General features: G+C 37.7%; 1 protein-coding gene across 3 annotated transcripts in view; it reads left to right on the plus strand.

Annotated features, from left to right (window-relative positions):
- Positions 1-531: 531 nt before the first annotated feature.
- The window catches only part of plce1 (phospholipase C, epsilon 1), an 80,011-nt gene continuing 62,203 nt past the window's right edge, over positions 532-18,339 (plus strand). The window contains exons 1-5 of one of the 3 annotated variants that reach the window (XM_088016416.1): positions 532-707; positions 10,055-10,185; positions 11,519-12,122; positions 12,231-12,602; positions 13,457-13,660. In XM_088016416.1, the coding sequence (XP_087872542.1) occupies positions 11,553-12,122; positions 12,231-12,602; positions 13,457-13,660 (1,146 nt within the window). In that variant the 5' untranslated portion in view covers positions 532-707; positions 10,055-10,185; positions 11,519-11,552. The remainder of the gene's footprint in view (positions 708-10,054; positions 10,186-11,518; positions 12,123-12,230; positions 12,603-13,456; positions 13,661-18,339) is intronic. The other 2 variants (XM_088016415.1, XM_088016417.1) reach the window with 2 other exon arrangements.

Raw genomic sequence — 18,339 nt, forward strand, 5'->3', positions numbered from 1 at the left:
AGTACTTAAGTATAAATAATTTATTTATTATAGCAACTGGAGAGTGCACAGACAGTTCCATAAAGGGATAGCTGAATTTTTTACAGTAGAATTCTATTAAAAAATCATTAACAACAAATATTTTTCTCAGCAGTGAGACTTTAGCACTTTATAGAGTGTTTATATTGATAAAACTTTACTGAAGGCTGAATTTTTTTTCTTCTGCTGTAAACAACTACAGTCTGAAAAATAAAAACAATCTGCTCATTTAACTTTAAAACGATGTCATGCTAGCATCGTATTTTTAAGTGTTAAATCTCTACCTCATCCTGTGACACACCAGTGTTTTGAGGGCTTAAAGGACAGCAGGGGGCCCCTGGCAGCCGTTTATGACCTGGGCTGGCTCTGCTTAGAATCACCGTCTCATCTTTTACACCAGTTGACTGAATCCTCCTTTAAACCTCAAAACGTCCAGACAGCCCTTTTTGTGTGTACCAGCCAGTTCGTGATTAGCTTTTCAAAGAAAATTTTGAATTTTCCAATACTTCGGTGAGCACGTGAATGCACCACAGAGGATAGCTAGGTGTCCCACATCAGCACGAGCTGCAGCGTCAACTGTCTCTACTAGGGTTGTGAAGCAGAGTCCCAGTCAAAGACAACCAAGCAGCGAGCTGAACTCATGTGTCGATTTGGTTGATGCTGAGCGGATTTTAAAGAAAAACTGCTGGGTAAGTGTGCGAACTGCCACCTCAGACAACTTTTATTACGTTTCTTTGCACGAGTCGTTGAGTTCCGAGAGCGGTCGCTTTGAAAAGTTGTTTGGCAGTGAAGTTCTCTCAGAGCTGCTGGACGCTGAAGTTGTCGCTTTCAAACAACGTTTGTTCGTACGTTAGAATCAACTTGTATGCCCCCTCAAGTTTGACTGACTACTAGAAACAGAAAGTTTCATGAAGAGGATGATGACGGGAGTTTATGTGGTTTGTGGTTTTTCGAGATTCCCCGCGCGAGAAGAATGACAGAAAAGCACGTGCTAAGAAGAGCTACGGTTATATTAATGTCCCCGCCAGATTATGTGCCTTTTAATTTTGCCCAAACTTTCATGTTTTCATGTGGTGTATAGCCGGGGACAGCTATCTCTGTCATCCTAACAGCAGGTGGTGTCAGTTTTAAACTTTGACAGGTGATGTCAGTGTTTACACTGGGGGTTGCCTTGGATGACCGGGGGAACTAGTATCTTTTTTGTCCCAGCAAGAGATGAATCACTTTTAAATTGAAGATAAAGGGCTCAGATCATGGGCGTCGCCAGCTTAACGTTGGAGGTTTAGCCCTATACTGGGACAGAAGTGCCACAGTCTGACAATACAAATTGTGAAAACAAACAAGAAACAAAACATTCACACACACACACAAAAAACAAACAAACAAAAAAAAAACAGATGTATATATAAAATGCATATAGAAAAAAAAAATAAATTAAAATGTATACAAATTAATTTGAGATGCACAACCAAATGGTAAGTCACAAAAACGTATCTTCAATGTGCCTTGTCCATGGCAGCCTCTTCCAGTGACTGTGCTAGTTAAGACTGACAGATTAAATAAATTCATGACGTGTTGCTACATAGAATTCTGAAATACTTAAAGAAAAAAATTAAATGATTTTATTTTAAAATATTTGTTTCAAATTTGGCCAAATTGTTTCAGCATATATAAAATGTCACTATCTGTTAATATTAGCACATTTAAATAAATAGCTATTTGTAATGATATATATTTTTGTTAGTTATTGAATTTTTGTGTTCCTAATTTTATTTTCAATAACTGAATAAACTAAATGTTTATTCAGTTGATTCTAAATATTGATTCTGAATTAGGACACTTTTGACACACGCACACACAGACATACATACATACATACATACATACATACATACATACATATATATATATATATATATATATATATATATATATATATATATATATATATATATATCTCCTAACCCACAGCTGAGGTTTTATTTATTAATTATCCTTTGCAGGTTGCATGGAGGAGCAGTGTTTTTCATCAGTGCCTTGCAGCTAGAAGGTCCCAGGTTCAGACCCCAGCCTGGGTCTTTGTGCATGGATTTCACATATTCTCTCTGTGCATGCATGGGTTTTCTCTGGGTACTTCTTTCCACTGTCTAAAACCATGACTGTTGGGTTTCTTACTCTAAACCTACATGCAATTTACCTGACAAAATCCTCTCTTCGCTTTACTATTATGAACTTGGCACAGGTCAGACAGAAAGCAACTACTTCAATTTTTCAAGTCTCATGCAAAACATTTAAACAAACAAAAACTTCCAATTTCTGTAATGCAGCCCCTTGACGACAGCGATTACCAGTCTGTGCTCACTGTGTGCTAAATAATTCCAGTCATAAACAGTGAACACACTGTGAAATAGGTGCTGCTTGCATAAGATATATCATATTTTTGTTTATGAATTTAGGGGACGATGCCAGAAAGGAAACGGACCCCCTCTGAAGTCTCTAACAGTTATTATTGCTGTTCAGAAACCACTGGGAAGTTTCCCTAGATGACGAGGCCTAGCAACACCTGTGTTTCTTGCCAGGAATGTTGCAAGTTGTATTAATTGAAGTAATACTTGGCTAACAGAGAAAAACAAAACAGTCCAGGTTTCAGGCCTGTATTTACACCGCCAAGGAAGGTCTGTGTTTCCGGTAAACGCATAATGAGGTGTGCACTGTTGCAATGGCGTTTATGCGTTTACCGGAAACTGATGTTTTACAGACTGACATTAGTTTGTGGTGTTTCCATTACATATCTTACCTTGTTTGAAACAGATTAATTGGTAAAATAATTGAAACATAAATTAGCATGACACGCTTGGGCTCTAAAATTGAACCAACATCTCCTTCCATACAGCATTATATAACTGAACTTATAATTTAAGTAGTTGTTTAGGAACAATTGTAAAATGTTTAAAAAAATTTGCTAACATATAAAACAAACAATAACATCCGTTGACACAGTTACTCTTTAGAAATGTTGCATCTAAATGATTGAGGGCAAAGGTTTGTTCTGATGATGAACCTGCAGCAGACAGGGATGACTGGTTGGACTTGTTCGTTCTGCTGTATTGCGACTCCACATACTGAATGGATGACAACACAGTCATGTTGTGTTTACGAACTGTCGAGTTTGTCAGGAACTGCTTGTGGGCTTACAGGCAAGCAGGCCTGAGGCGATGAGATGATAAACGGAGATAAATTCAGGGCAATCCCGGATGGAAACTCTGTTAGAGGCTGAGAATCTTTGTGAAAGTTCTAACAGACTCTCTAAACCCAATCTGACTGAACTTGTGCTACTTTGCAAAGATGGATAGGCAAAAGTTTCAGTCTCAAAATGAGTGAAGCTGTCAGAAATATGCCACGGAAGACTTAATTGCAGCTATTGCAGTACTGGTTTAATGGGGCAGAATACAAAGGTATGCAACACATTTCAGTTTTTAAATTTAAAAAGAAGTCACACCATGTATTATTATATTCTTATTTCACAATTATGCTCAAAGTAGTGCATAATTGTGAAATAATACAAGTGTATTTTTGTGTATTTTACTTCACAAAATTCCTGTGAAATAGATGAAACTTTGTAGTTTCAACTAGAAAACTTAAAAATACAAAAGTTTAAGGAATCTTTTACGGGGGTGCTGTATATTCTGTTGGAAACCTGCTTTGCTGCCACATGCAGATTAGTCACTAACCTTGTTGGGATTAAATGCTTTGGGTATTTTTTCAAATTTAACAGCATTAGGATTAAAGTGAAACCATGTTAACCCCACAAAAATCACTGCACTTAAACTGTGACAAATTATCCCAGCGTGAGTTGTGATGAATAGAAAACCGCTTTCTTTTGGTTAAAGCTGCACTCCTTTGAATTTGTGTGCTGTTTTTTGAGCTGATTTTATGTTGAGTGGATATTTTCATCTGTTTGGATCAATATTTCATGATGCAGTTTTGGCTGTAAGTTATTTTCAATTAAGCATAAAATAAAGAATTTATGTGTTTTAGATTATTAATTACTTACAATTAAATACTGCCTATATGGAAAGTAATGATAAAAAAAAAACAACCTGTAAGGCTTCAACGTTAAATCCGATGCGGTTGAAAACTTGGGTGCACCTAAGGAAAATTGTTAAGCACATCAGTGCAAAACGTTGGTCTGGAGCTCTTAAAATGCACCAGATCTGAAATCCTCATGTTTTCAGTGTGCAAACCTTTAGAATGACAGACTGCTATTTGATATTTTCGTAGACATTTAAAGCAGAATAAGGTTGTCAAAAGCTTTGCCAAGGAATGCAACAGTGTCTTTCACTAAGGTCAGAATTTCTCATAAACAATCATGATCTCACTTATTGATTGACATCATCACAAAAATATATATTTTGGCTATAGGAGATCATAATAAGAATGACCTAAAACTCTTTGCTGGGAGTTATTGCTTAATACTAAGAACAAAAAAGGAAAAAAAAAAGCATGAAATAAAATGAACTAAAGACAGACTTTCTGTCTCATTATTGTCTCCAACAGCAAGGAATCCATATTTTAATAGAAAAAAAACAACATTTTGAAAGGAAACAGATATTTGGTCATATGGTCGCAGTAAGTTTTTCACCATATGCAAAGCATAATATGGACTCCAGTGTCATTCATGGTGCACATGTGTGATGTTGCCTCCCTTTCTCGGCTGCTCAAGACAAACATTCACACTGAGACAAAGGGGAAGCCTTGTTTAGCTTTCTCCTAAGTGTGAGTTATCTTCCATGCACAAAGTTCACACACACATCCCATTCAAGGCTTCATTCACTGAAAAATCCAGTTTGCTCTCAGTCTCTTGTTACAGACTGGGCACTTTTCTCTTTTCTGAGTAGTTTCCATTGCCGCCTCTCTTTCAGCCCTGCCCTCTAATCAAATCCATATGTCCTACAGATCCCTTGCATGAACACTCTGTTCTGTTTGCAGCAGCGCTCCCCATGAAATCAGCCTGTTACTTTTTGACTGACAGAGAAAGTCCTTGTTCATAATGAAATATGTTTGTTTAATTATTTAACCAGCAAGTAGAAAAGCTCCTAGAATCCCTTTTACTAGAGTGTCTGTCTCACAATATGCAGCTTCCAGGGCCAGTGAAGATAAAACCACAATATACACACACACACACTTTTCATATTAATGGATATTTAGAATAAAAGTTAACTTCAAAAAGATGGAATTTTGATGTTTCATCATCTTCGATTTAATATGCCTTCATCGTGTTGGCAAATTTGGGCTCCTATAAACTGGTCAATGATTTGCTCTGCGTTGCTGCATCATGATGTTTTATGAGCTGTTTTTGTGCCTGGTTTGAGTAGCAACCTTTATGAAATGTTTATAGCTGTTGGATTAGACCAAACAATCCAACCACATGAAGGTAACCATGGAGAACGGTTACAATGCACAACAAAAAGCACAACCTTGACCTCAGTGAAATATCTACAACCTTATGTGATTGTTATTTTATAAAAATATTCCACCAATCTTTATTTTGCAGCCTTGTGAGGAAAAAGAAAGAAATCACCAAATATTTGGCATCTCAGGGAACAGTTTGATGGGACATTGTGGATCTTTTCTCCAGTTTTAAAGGCTATCAAATAGGAATTTCTTATTTAAGAGTAACATAGCAAAGGGATTTATGCAAATGTTTGTAAACAAGGAATTAGTTTAATTATGTGGTGCTAGCTAGTCAAAACACACATGATTAGATTTTTTTTAAGTTAAGTATCTCAGTTAAGTAGTTGACAAATTTGTTTCTTGAACAAAAGCAATTTAAATATCCTATTCTAGATGTGGATGTTAATATATTCACCTCACTGTGCATTTTCAAAGTAAGTCATATTCCTTTAAGAAATATGACTCATTTACAGTCACATGACACATTTTCTTGACTGATCCCTGCTTTGGTACTACCGGGTCAAATCAGATTGAGATATTTATGCATAACCATAATGTGGATCAGCAAGCTTCATAGAAAAAACCCAAACTGTATTTTTTAGTTTTCATTATGCTGAATAGCATCTAGTTTATTATACATAAACTGGTCGAGTCATAGTAAGAAAATAATTCTGAAAAAATGTGTCTTTAAGGACAATAACCTTTCTTTTAAAATTATGGTTTTGTATTGTTTAAAGAAATAGTTTGCAGTACATTTTACACTTAAGGGCACATTTCCAAGTTACCAATTTAATGGTTTGGTCAGATTAAGAGTGGCATTAGTATGTGGCTTTACAGAGCTGTGACTCTCTCATTTTATTTGTGTCAAAGAATTTGTGGCTGTTATAATATGTGCCATGAAATCTGCATCTCATTTGCTTGCAGTTGAGTTCAAGCAGTCTCTTCCAATTCCACTCACACCACAAGCTGTATTATTTTTTTCCCTTGCTCTGAGTTTTGCAGAACAGAAAAAGGGAATTCCTACCTCCCCTGACCTGCCTATTACATTTCAGGAATGTTCCTGATCCTAAACTAAATCTTTGCATGAAGTATTTAGTGGAGTAATTTGGGGGATAAAAGCCGTTTCAGTCAAGCTTTAATGCAGCTCTCCCTACATCTTTTTGAACGCTGATTGTGTTATGTTGACAATAGTCTGGAACTAACTATTCACGACTGTGCAGTGTGAAGTTTTCATCCACAGCCGCTTGTTGATTATGCTTTACTTTCCTGTGCTGTGTGTGAGGGTGGGTCTAATCACATACCAGGCTTTGAGTCATCGTTTGGATGAGTTGGAGGGAAATAATCCCTGCTGAATGAGCATTAGAAAAAAGCCTTTCATGTGAGAGAGAAGTCCCCCTATTGAGGGGATAAACAGTGATTTAGGCCAGGGTTTCACCTCCTGAAATACAAACTCATTAAAACAAATTACTCATTAGAATACCAGAAGGCTCCCCATTGTAAACGGACAGTAGTTGAATGTCTTGGGTTGAAAAATAAACTATGGCTTTTGTCTTGCTGTCGGATTTGATTCAAGGCTTTATTATTTGATATTTGACTTCTTTTTATCCATCATCTCTGTGATGTGTTCTGGCACAGGTAGTCAGGCAATCAAAGGCGGTTTTGACTCCTTTTCAAGATGCTAAACTTGATGTCTGGGGCTGTACTTTAATCATATCAGTGACTAATGTGGAAACTTAAAACAATCTCATGTTCATTGGTCGCTGAACTTGCCTTAGAAGGTCCATTCCTTGTATTTTTTTAATCTCAGTCTCTCTCTGACACACTCACACACTCTTGTAGATTAACAAGAATACCATAATCAGAGAACTTGGCTTTTTCCAAACACCTTGACTAGAGGAGATTTTAAAATCAGGTTTGGAGTCAGGCAGAGAAAATGCAATGCCATGTAAGTAGTATTTATTTTTTGCCTAAAAGCTATATCAGAAGATTTAAGAGATTTTGAAACTGAAATTTGCCCCAGTACTAGTTCTTGTATCTGCTTGATGTTCCTGTATATAATGTGAGAAGTGAAGTAGAAGTGATTGAACATTTTCTTGGTCAGTGCACTTTACTCTGTGTGACCTGGTTTCCAGTCAATGGGTGTGTTTGCACATGTCTGTCTACCGTTCTAGCCTTGGGCTGAGATTTAGCCTGGAAGAGCCATTTGATTTCCCAGGCGGGGTCAAAGTTCAGCTGATAGCAGAAGCCACTTTTAAACATGTGCGAGATGTTTTTTTTAGGTTTACTATCTGGAAAGTTGAGTGCATTCATCACCATAACTGACCATGTTTTTTTTCATGGTATCATAAAGAAAGCTGGTCATTACCTTCTTTGATTTGGAAATAATTTTAAGCAATAATACCAGTCACTTGGATAATGTACCAATGCCAAACATCAAAAGAGATCTTTCCATGTTGAAAGTCTATCACGTTTTAATTTCAGAGATTTAAATATTTGCTCAGCTTGCCTCCGCAGAAGTGAAAACTGCAGTGTGCTTCAGATAGCTAAAACACTTCCGTAGGTTTGTCCTCTTAACCCATAATCGAGCGGGTTCCTGTCATACCATGTGTCACCTTCCATCTTAAACAACATCAGGACAATGACAACACAAGCTCACACACATGTCAGTATTCTTTGCAGTGTGTTGTTTGCTGTGCGTAACGTGCTCAGTGGTTTTAAACGTGGTTTTCATAATACGCCTAAGGTAGGTGTCAGCAAAATTATTTGTACCAAACATGATTCCAGGTAACTTGGATTAATGGCATGTCCATACAGGTTTCCAGAAAGACAGGTTAAAAAGAATGATTTAGGGCACAAATCATGAGTCTTTATGTTTCAAGGTAGTTATGACTACCTGACTATCAGGCAGGTTGTTTTGCTAGCATTTCATGAAACAGGTTGCACCTGTTGGTTCTCTGAAGCACATTTAGTTTTCACTGCTTTCTCTGGTCAACTTTTCCAAAAGATAACTCGCTAATTAGTCTTCTGTGATATGAATCCAAAATGTTTGTTTTCAGTCTTCTTCAAATGTCACAAATGTTGCTCTTCTTAAACATGTTTCATGTTCTGACATCTTAGCTGAAATGAGCTTCAAACAGGACATTGTGCAACCTGCATATTCCATGAAATCAGATAAAATTCTGAGAAATTTACTGCATTTGGGAATTTGTGTCTGATTTCTGATCTCTGTTTTTTTGTGTGTGTGTTTTTAAAAGTGATTGCAAAAGAAAAAACAGTTATGATACAAAACAGCTCAACTCCAACAAACCTTTACTCTCCACAGGCAGTTTTTTGTATTCCTAAACTGTTTAGAAGATAATTAATTTTGTGAAATTTGTATAATTAGGAATGCGCCCGTCTCTGTTGATTCATCATGCAGTTTGCTGGGATTATTGTTTTGTCACTGATTGCTTAAGTGGTGCTATCTTCTGGCCAAAGGTTATCTCTTTGTGAGCAATCCATTTAATTGAAAAGCCTCTATTTAACTGGAAGTAGAGATTTATTTTGAAGATGAAGTGTCACATTTATTTTTTTTCTGAAAGGAGTACTTGTCTGTTTCGATTCTTTGACAGACTCTATGAATGTAGCACAGAGCCTTGAAAAAAGTCAGCACACATCCTCACCTTGATGTGTTTGTTTGTCTCCTTTCTATCATGCAAAACCCACACCTCATGTCTGGAGAGCCCTTCCTCTTTCGGCCAGGCCCACATTCCAGCTGTGGCCCACACGTTTTGGCAGGAAACTGTGAACTGGTCATTGTAATTATAAGCTTTCAGGTTTTTTTCTTCTTTTTTTTCACAAAATCATTGTTGGCCACTGTAGAAGCCCCAGAACCACACAATCAGTATTTGTGCATGCTGTAGGTTAATATGGGTGTTTTAAAATGTGTTTAATTCTTACAGGTAAAATACTGTGAGACAGCTCTGGGTCACTTAATTTACAAACAGAATAAGTGAAGAAAAGGTTTTCCATGCAAACAGTGCCAATGTAGTTCTTGTTTGTTTTAGCAATTTGTGCTAGAAATGCTGGGTTTTGATGTGATGTCTCCAAAAACAGTGCCTGTCAATGCCGTGGACAAAGAAGAAGGATTTTTTTCCCTTGCTTCTGGCGTTCTAGAGTTAAAATTGACCAACGTGGGTTTGTGTGTGGCTGTTGCTAAGACTTATATTTAGAAACTGGGATAACTAATAGTGATATTTTCATACCAATTATTATACTTGACCAATATGCTTTTTTTTCACATCCATGTTTTATTTCCTTAACATTAGATTTTGGCCATTTTTTAAAGTCATAAAATGTGTGCACTTGTAGGTTGAAGCAAGCTGGATTTGCTTTCCGGTCTGTGCTTCTATAGATTTTTGATGGAGACGTTTCTAGTGAATTCAGATGGTTGTAATATTTTTCTCAAATTTTTGCCTTACCTTATTTGTTTCTTATAGTGGTGAGAGTGGAAGAGCTAAATAGGACTAAGTTATGTTTTGTTTTCTAATTAAACATAAGGCTGTAATAACAGTTGAATTTCTTTATTCTGCTTTCCCATCAGTCTGCAGCAGGAAAACCATGGATCTGAATTATATCCTGATTTAGCCAGAGTTGATGCACATATGTGGCCCTGTAAGCTGTGACTGCGACCACACTATCAAGGAAATTCCTCCATCCTCCATGGTCACCTCGGTAAGTTTTTTTTTTTTTAATCAGCTGGTTTGTGCAGCTGCAATAGCTTCTGTTTCCACAACACATGCACAGAGTACACTGTTTATAGACATGCTGTCTCAGGATCTTCAGAGGTCACTGGTATCTGACATTACTATTTGTTCCCATGCAGACCAATATATTTATCTAAAATAAGTAATTGTATTTTATGTAAAATGTAGAAAAATGTGTTTTCCCTGTGTTAGCTTAAAACCCGCAACTTTTATTTATGAAAAACATTCATGTATGATCAATGTTTGAAATGTCACATCTTTTAAAGGCATACAGTACATTTTAGAATCAGGAAACAAAAAAATTTTAGAGTATGAAACAAGTACATGTATTGGCTTTCAAAGGGGAAGACAATTTCTAGAACAAGACAAAAGAGTTTTTTGTCACACCCTCTGAAGTAGAAGTTACTAATATGTGGATGATTTTGATGTGTCTGTAATGACACCAGTTTTATAATTTTGTTGGGAGAAAATAAATCACTGGAAATATAAAAAAATGTACATGTGGTTGTTCACTGGAAACAGAGAAAAAGGGAGTAGCAAGAACTTTTGCTAGAGAGGTCATCGAAACAGAAAGTGTAAACAAGCTGGGAGGACGGATCTATCCTCAACCATCGAAAACATGCTTTTTGTTGGAAACATTGTATTTGTTGGAAACATTTTATGCCTGAAACATTTAGACCTGTGAATTTAAAAGAAGGAACAAGCTGGAGCTGAGTGACGATAAAGTACAAAGTTCATAACGTGGCTAAAGCTTGATCACGGATTGACAAGCCAAACTGAGGTGAATATAGATGATGTTTGTGAGCATGAAGTTTATCAGATAACAACATCCTTTTTCTTTGTATTTGTTTCCAAGTCAAACATACAACAAATCCACACAATTGAGTTTTGAAACTTGCTTCTTATATTTATGAAAAGTAATTATTGACAGCCTTAAAGTGTTTGAGTGGTGTGACAAGTGTTGTCCTTGGACTAATTAAAACATGAATTGATTTACATGGCGAAAAGGAGCAGTTTTACCATTACTGGATGCTTCCCTTTCATAAAATATTTTGGCAACTTTCTTTTGGAGAAATTGAGAGCATACATTTGCTGGCATCAAAGTAACAATGCTGGTCAGAATTGGAGCAGAAATAGCTAAATTTAACCTGAACATTGAATAGTTTGATGACAAAGTCTGTCCTTTCTTTCAATAAAGATATTCATGTCTTTATTTGCATATTTGCTAATTGATGTAAACCAGACCGTCTTATTTATTCTTTCCTTCTGAAGTGTCATCAACTTTTTTGTTAAAACTGCAGAGAGATTAACAACAGATCAGAAGTCTACAGGGAGATGGCCACTGAGGGAAACCAAACTAAAGTTGGCTCTGCAGCAGCATTCCACCATGTTTCACCTCTATCCAGTGGGAGCAGACCCAGCAAACACGACAAATATGCAACTAATCTGCAGGAAGCAAGGCGGAGCTCTGCCCAGCAGTGGCTCTCAAAGCAGCGGAGCTGTCCTTCACTCCTCCTCCACAGGAAGCCGTCGTGTGACGATGTCAAAGGGACTTTTTTGGACAAACATTGTGAAGAGTACAAGTGCAACTTAAAAGTCATCAGTCCCAAAGAAAAAGTGTTGAAGGAAGTCTCAACTGCTAAACATGTTGAAAGAAAAACTACGACATGTAGGAATAATTCAGAAGGACCTATGTTCCTGGACAGTGCAGAAGATAATATGAATGAAGGTGGAAACAAATCTACCAGTAGTCCATGCTCCTGTGGCATGTCTAGCTTTGAAAGAAGTATGAATTCTTGCTTATGTGACAACCCTCAGCACAGTCCTAGCCCCGGCTCCAGTCCTGTTCAACATTGTTACCTACGCCGTGGGAGCGTGCCTGTGTCCTTCCTGGCTTTTCGTAAGGTAGTCCAAACGTTTTTAATTCAATTTAATCTTAATTTGTGACTCATTTAGCATTTCAGAAAACTGCACCAGTGTTTTATATTCTGTTGTGCAACCTTTTCCTATTAGGGTGGTCCCTCCAGTGAGCCGAGCTCTTTGGCCTCCTCTCCCTGCGGCTCTCCCCAACTCTGCCTCCGCAAGCATCACAAGAACGGTCACATTTCTCTGTACCACCTCAAAGATGGATATTCGAGTTTAGAGAGACTAAATAGAAGGCCCAAGATTAAAGAATGTTCCTTGGATAAAGTGTTCTCTCAAAGTCCGTCTCTGGAAATGATACCAACAGCACTGGAAGCATCCGCAGGAGGGGCCACAATCTGCAACAGTGGGAGCAACAGCAGTGGTGAGGAAGAGGGAGACATCCTGTCAGATAGCAGAGAGTTTGACAGTAAAAAACGTTCCACTGTGCTGGTGAGGCGCTACTGCAAGAATAATGAGAAGGTATTTACAGTCTTTTTTTTTATGGATAGCCCCTTGAAAAATCATTCATACCCCTTAAACTTTTCTTACATTATTACAAAATGTATTGTAGTTTCTGGATTCTCTCCAAAAAGTAGTTCATAATTCTGAGACATCATTCTTTTCTTCCAAAAAAAATGTTGCATGCAGTCCTACCCCTAAAGAAAATTCAGTACAGCACATTGTCTTTAGAAGTCAGCCAGTTAGTAGAAAGACTCCAAACTATGCATGTTTTTCTTGTGGCATAAATCAAACGGTTCTGTGAAAGTTTGTTAGAGAACATCAGTGAGAAAACAGCATAATGAAGACCATGAGCCACACTAAATAGCTGTGAAGTTTAAAAGAGCGTTAGGTTCATTTGTCCACTTGTGTACATAAAACAGATAAAAATTTGTTAAAATTCTCAGAACTGAATCCAATAGAAAATCCCATGGAATCTTAGTTTGCACAAATTTGAACAATAAGCAAAAAATTAACTTTGTAGATGCATAAGGCTGGTTGAGGTATAAGTCAAAAGACTTGCAGCTGTAATTGCTGTGAAAGGTGGTTCATTTAGGTCTTGAATCAAGCATACAAATACACACCACACTTACATGGTTTTAGTGGTAGAAAATTAAAAACAAAGCAATCATTTCCTTCCAACTCAAAACTTCTTGCTATTTTGTGTTGGAATACCACATATCTCAATAAAATACATTGATATTTTTGTTTGTGTACTAACAAATGCGCTCAAGATAAAGCAAGTTTGATGATGTCTCTGATTATCTATTTGTATGTCTTTAATTAATAGATTTTTAAAAATTATTCTCAAATGCTTCCTCATTTCTTTCCATTAGGTGATCAAGTCGGTGTCTGCAGGAACCAGCGCAATTGTCAAAGAATTGCCGTCAGGTTGCATCTCAGAGGACGCCTGTGGAATTGTTATTGAGCACGCAGTCTGGCGTCCTCGCAAAGAAGATTTGTGGCCAATCTTGACACGTGCAGAACATTTCAGAGTCTGCAGGGAGATGCTTCGTTCTGTCAGAGTGAGCCCACACCTGGTAAGAGCAGCAGATGGCATAGAGTCTAAGCTGGAAACATGTCATGATAACAGTTCTGAGTATTAATTTATCTAAAACTGAAACTTTTCCAAAATTGCGTTATACTCATTGTTATTATTTTGTTTTATTTTAGCACTGGTTTCTATTTTGAAACCTACTGGTCTCTGATAAATTACCGAAGCACATATAGGGAAGGTTTTAGGGAATTGAATGGATGTGCAGTCCTTCTCATCTCCTGGTGAAAAAGTTTTGCCCAACTCTTTTCTATGCTCTGATAAAGCAAGATAAATCTGCAGAAAATTCCTGATTCAGGGGAGAAAAATGGTTCCCTGCTATTGCTCGCCTCTGTTTTTGTTGAAATGTTGTGCCTCTAATGCATGGAAGATGAATAATTTGTACAAGGAATACGTTAATAGAGCATGCACTCACACACACACACACACACACACACCGAAACACAGGCTCTTTGTTCATGCGAGGCCCCTGCTGTGGAAAATGATTTATTCTGTTAGTTCTGCTACCCGTATTACTGACAGACTGAATGACTGAGCCCTCTCTCTCTGTTTGTGTGTATGTGTAAATGGACTGAGCTGAGTTGGCATCTGTGTTAGATTTACAGCCACAGACATTGTACAGAGATGGAAGATGGAGGCTCAGAACGCTAGTGGGCTATTATCAAGTTTCAAAACGAAAAGTGTTTCGTCAACATGAAAACCTCTCACTGGAGCTGTTTCACTTTGGCAACAAGCATTTGGAGACCAGACTGCTTTTCCCCACCTTTCAGCAGAACACAATAAATGATAAGCCATGCTGTTCGGTCCTTGAGGAGGGAACATTATTCATGGGTTGCCGATCAGCAGCATCGCACAGGATGCTCTCCTGTTGTTTTATTCCGCCTCTTCCTGTAAAAACTCAGAACACAAGGAAAAACAAAAGCTACAGGACAAATTAAAAACTCTGAATTATTCAAGGTTGTGCTGAGGTAATAATTACACTTTGTCTGTTTTTTGTTGTAATGCAGCCCGAGAGAAAATTAGGAAAAACATTAAGAAGATGATAGTATGTAATAAGCCAGTAAACTAATCAACTATTTTTATTTGGAATTAGTTAAGCACATGTACATTGTTTTGCACAAGTATTTATATTTATATAAAGTGGACCCGTGGTATTCACAGGGATTAGGGATCAAAGTTCCCACATAAATAGCTAAAATCCCCCCTCTAAAAATTCCAATAACTGCCGATTTTGATGGTTCAAACACCACCACAACATACATTATGCATTAACATACACCGTGGAAAGTGTCTTAGCATTACCGCAGAAGCTGACATCGACAGTGTTCCTTACTTCCATTGTTGGGCATACAGCCAATCTGCACAGCTCTCTTTAGATTGACAGCTGACAAACCTGAGATTTGGGTATTTTAGGTAGTGTAAGAAAAAACAGGCCTCACCGGGTGTTACTGCCATCAAAAATCACATTCATTTTTGTAATGTGACTATCCTCAAGATAGTGCTTGAACTAGAGCTGGTTTAAATCTTCAGATCCAGCCCATTAAACTCCAAATATTAAATAATCATGGTCATACTTTATTCTTTTTTTTATTGCTTTGCTTGGCCAAGACTCTGTCTCCTTAACAGAGTTTTAGGAACTACCAAGTTTATTTCCATTCTGTTTGGAAATAGGCTTGGTAAAGTTTGGTAAATGTTTGCAGTGACTTTTTCAGGTAGATTTATTTTTCCCCTCATGTCACAACCCCCCCACAATGAACTCTGGCGCTCCCCATGGATTGCACACCTCACACTTTGAAAAGCCCCGGTCTATCACTTAAAATCCCAGTAAAACCTGTTGAGACAGTGTGAGACAATCAAAAAGAGGTAGGAAAGTATTGCACAGCACTGTTATAGTTTAAGCCTTGCATAGGCCACAACACAGCAAAGCACTGTGTAAAGCCTCCGGTGTGTGGAGGGGGCTTGCACACTCACACCATAAAAACAGAAGGTTAACACTCGTGCATGCCACGTTGCGGTTTTCTGACTTTGCCACGCTGGTTTTATGAACCCCGTTGTGGTCGTAGAAATGCAGGCTGAGGAAAGTTCAGGGAACATTGCTTTAATAATGAGCCTATTGAAAGCGGTGGAGTTGCTCGTTTTTCTCTTGCCAAAACAAACCCGAAGCTGCTTCGATACAGGGGTCACCAGAGAAACATATCCAAGCTACAGCTGAACATTCGCTGAACTAGATCTTGAAGAATATTTAAGAAGACATTGCAAAATATTTGGGGGAAAAAAACAAACAAAAAAAATGAGAAGCTATTCGTGCACAGACAATTAAAAGTAGCATTTGTAGAAACACAGCTGGAAGAAACACAATGATTGCTCTTTATTTTGGCTATTGGTAACAGATGGTGCCATAACAACCAGAGCATGCATGTAATGACATGCAAATCTAAAACATAGAGTCGAAGCAGCATGGATCTCTTATGTAGGAGCATGTTTACGGTGTTTTATGTCTCAATGTGCAAGATTCACGTCGAGTTTTTGGGAGACATCTTGTTTATTGCTCGAGGTAGTAAAGTAAGTCAAATAACTCAGGATAATTTGAAGCAGGGTGTTAGCGCCACAGAGGGGGAATAGGAATTTAAGAGAGGAAAAAGTGGAAAAAAAACAAAAAAAAACATTTGGAGAGAGATGTATTGGGGGAGGGTGGCCGGAGCCTCTAAAGAGAAGAAACAAAAAAGTACATTGATGATTAATTAAAAATGCCTGACAACAGTCAACGTTACCCTAAATACAGAGTGTTTTTTGCTTCGGTGCTGCTTTCAAACGGTGGCTCAAATCCATCATATAATCCATTGTATTATCTCCACACGTGTTGCAAAGTGGTAAAAATGTGACATAATTATTTCTCTGGATTGCAAATGGCTTTTAGGCTTGTTGGCTAAATACTACGCTTTTAACTCAAGAGCAGATGCAATAATACTTTACCCATTCCGCTTAATCTTGTGGGGCCTTTCATCAGTTGCTTTAGGAACTCTCCCAAAAGCTCTTTATGCCATCATTTGTCCTTTTACAGTGTAATTTATCCCACAGCGTATAATCTGCATTTAACAGTACAGTTTCAGAATAAATTGCTGGTGTTCTTTTTGTGCTTAATTGTGCATCTACATTCTTTTTGAAATGAGGCATAACTATGTGGAAGAGACATTTAACACAGGATACAGAAGTGTTTTACTATTCTACACTGGTTTAACAGTGAAACATTCACATACACACACCTAGTGAAGGGCTCAGACAGCTTGAAGCATAAGGAGTTCTTTTGTTTGACCATGTGGAAACTGCCAATTAAAATGATGCTGAGTTCTTTTAATTAGCTTTGTAATGTAGGAGGAAGTTGTAACTACCTATCTTGCAAAAAAAAAAAAAACCCCAAAAAAACATGTACTCACTTTTTTTTCTCACATCACAACCACAAGGGTCAGATTGTTTCCTTAGATTTCTTATGGTCCAAGGTCCAAGTGCACAATTGTGAAGTGGAAGGATAACCATTTGTAATTTTTCCTATTTTGCCCACATGATTGTGTCAAAACGGTGACATACATTTACCTGCGATAGGAATATTCAAGTTCTGCAAATTCTTACCACAGAATTGAGGTAAAATGATGCATACTATCTAAATTCTGTCAGTCGGGACTTTGATTGACTTTTGATCTGAACCATTCCACTGCAGCTGTAGCTATAAATTTAGGGTAACTTTCCTGCTGAAAGATGAGTCTCTACCTCAGCCTCATGTTTATTGCTACCAGGTTTTCTGTGAACTACTCTCTCCATCTTCCAATCAACTCTAATCAATTTCCATGCCCCCGTATCAGCATGAAGAATCTACACAGCATGATTCTGCCACCACCTCTGTTTGTTCTTTCAACAGTAACCGTGTTTCTATTACTGTAAATTAGTCACATTTTGAGTGGTTGAAGTGGTTTTTATGCTAGCATGAAGTAGTTTTTGTTCTGTCCCGAAAGAGAATTAATTCACATAATGGGGGATGGAAACATATTTGCCAAATAAGTTCTGACGTAGCAAACTTAACCATCCACAGGTGAGTCTTTTCCCCATTAAAGGCACAAAACTCAGAAAAATTCAAGGTCCAAATTTCCAGCATGGAGAGGAGGATTGTAGCATAGAGTGACTGACGAGAGACCCTCCAGGACAGGATGGGAGCGCTGGGCTCTTTATTGTGAGATGTGTGGTTCATTTTGTAACCTCTACGTCCAAATTACAGCCAGCGTAGCATCAACAGCCTGGTTGAGTTGCTCCAAACCAGTAGATGGAATCACATCTGATTAGCTTTTTACTTTTTTTTGCAACATTTCCCAAAGTTATCTTAAAATTTGCGTGATAGTTGGATAGAAACATAGCTTGTGGCTTCTTCTTGTCACTCTTTCAGCTCTAGCAGATAAATACTATTCTTTCCCAGCATGTCAGCTTAGGTAAACATGCATGTCTTGCTAGGTTTTCAGTTGTTGCATGCTCTTTTTAATTTTTTCACGAATGGTTTTGCAAGTCACTATAAATGTATTTTCTTCCTATTAGAGAGTTCACAAGCAGTTTTTAGAATCAATGATGCATTCTTCCCTCAAGGGATGAGTTTTGCTTTCCTGTTTCTCTCCGAATTTCATG

Source organism: Poecilia mexicana, unplaced genomic scaffold, assembly GCF_051168715.1.
Source record: "Poecilia mexicana isolate PSO_F unplaced genomic scaffold, ASM5116871v1 scaffold_19, whole genome shotgun sequence".
NCBI lineage: Eukaryota > Metazoa > Chordata > Actinopteri > Cyprinodontiformes > Poeciliidae > Poecilia > Poecilia mexicana.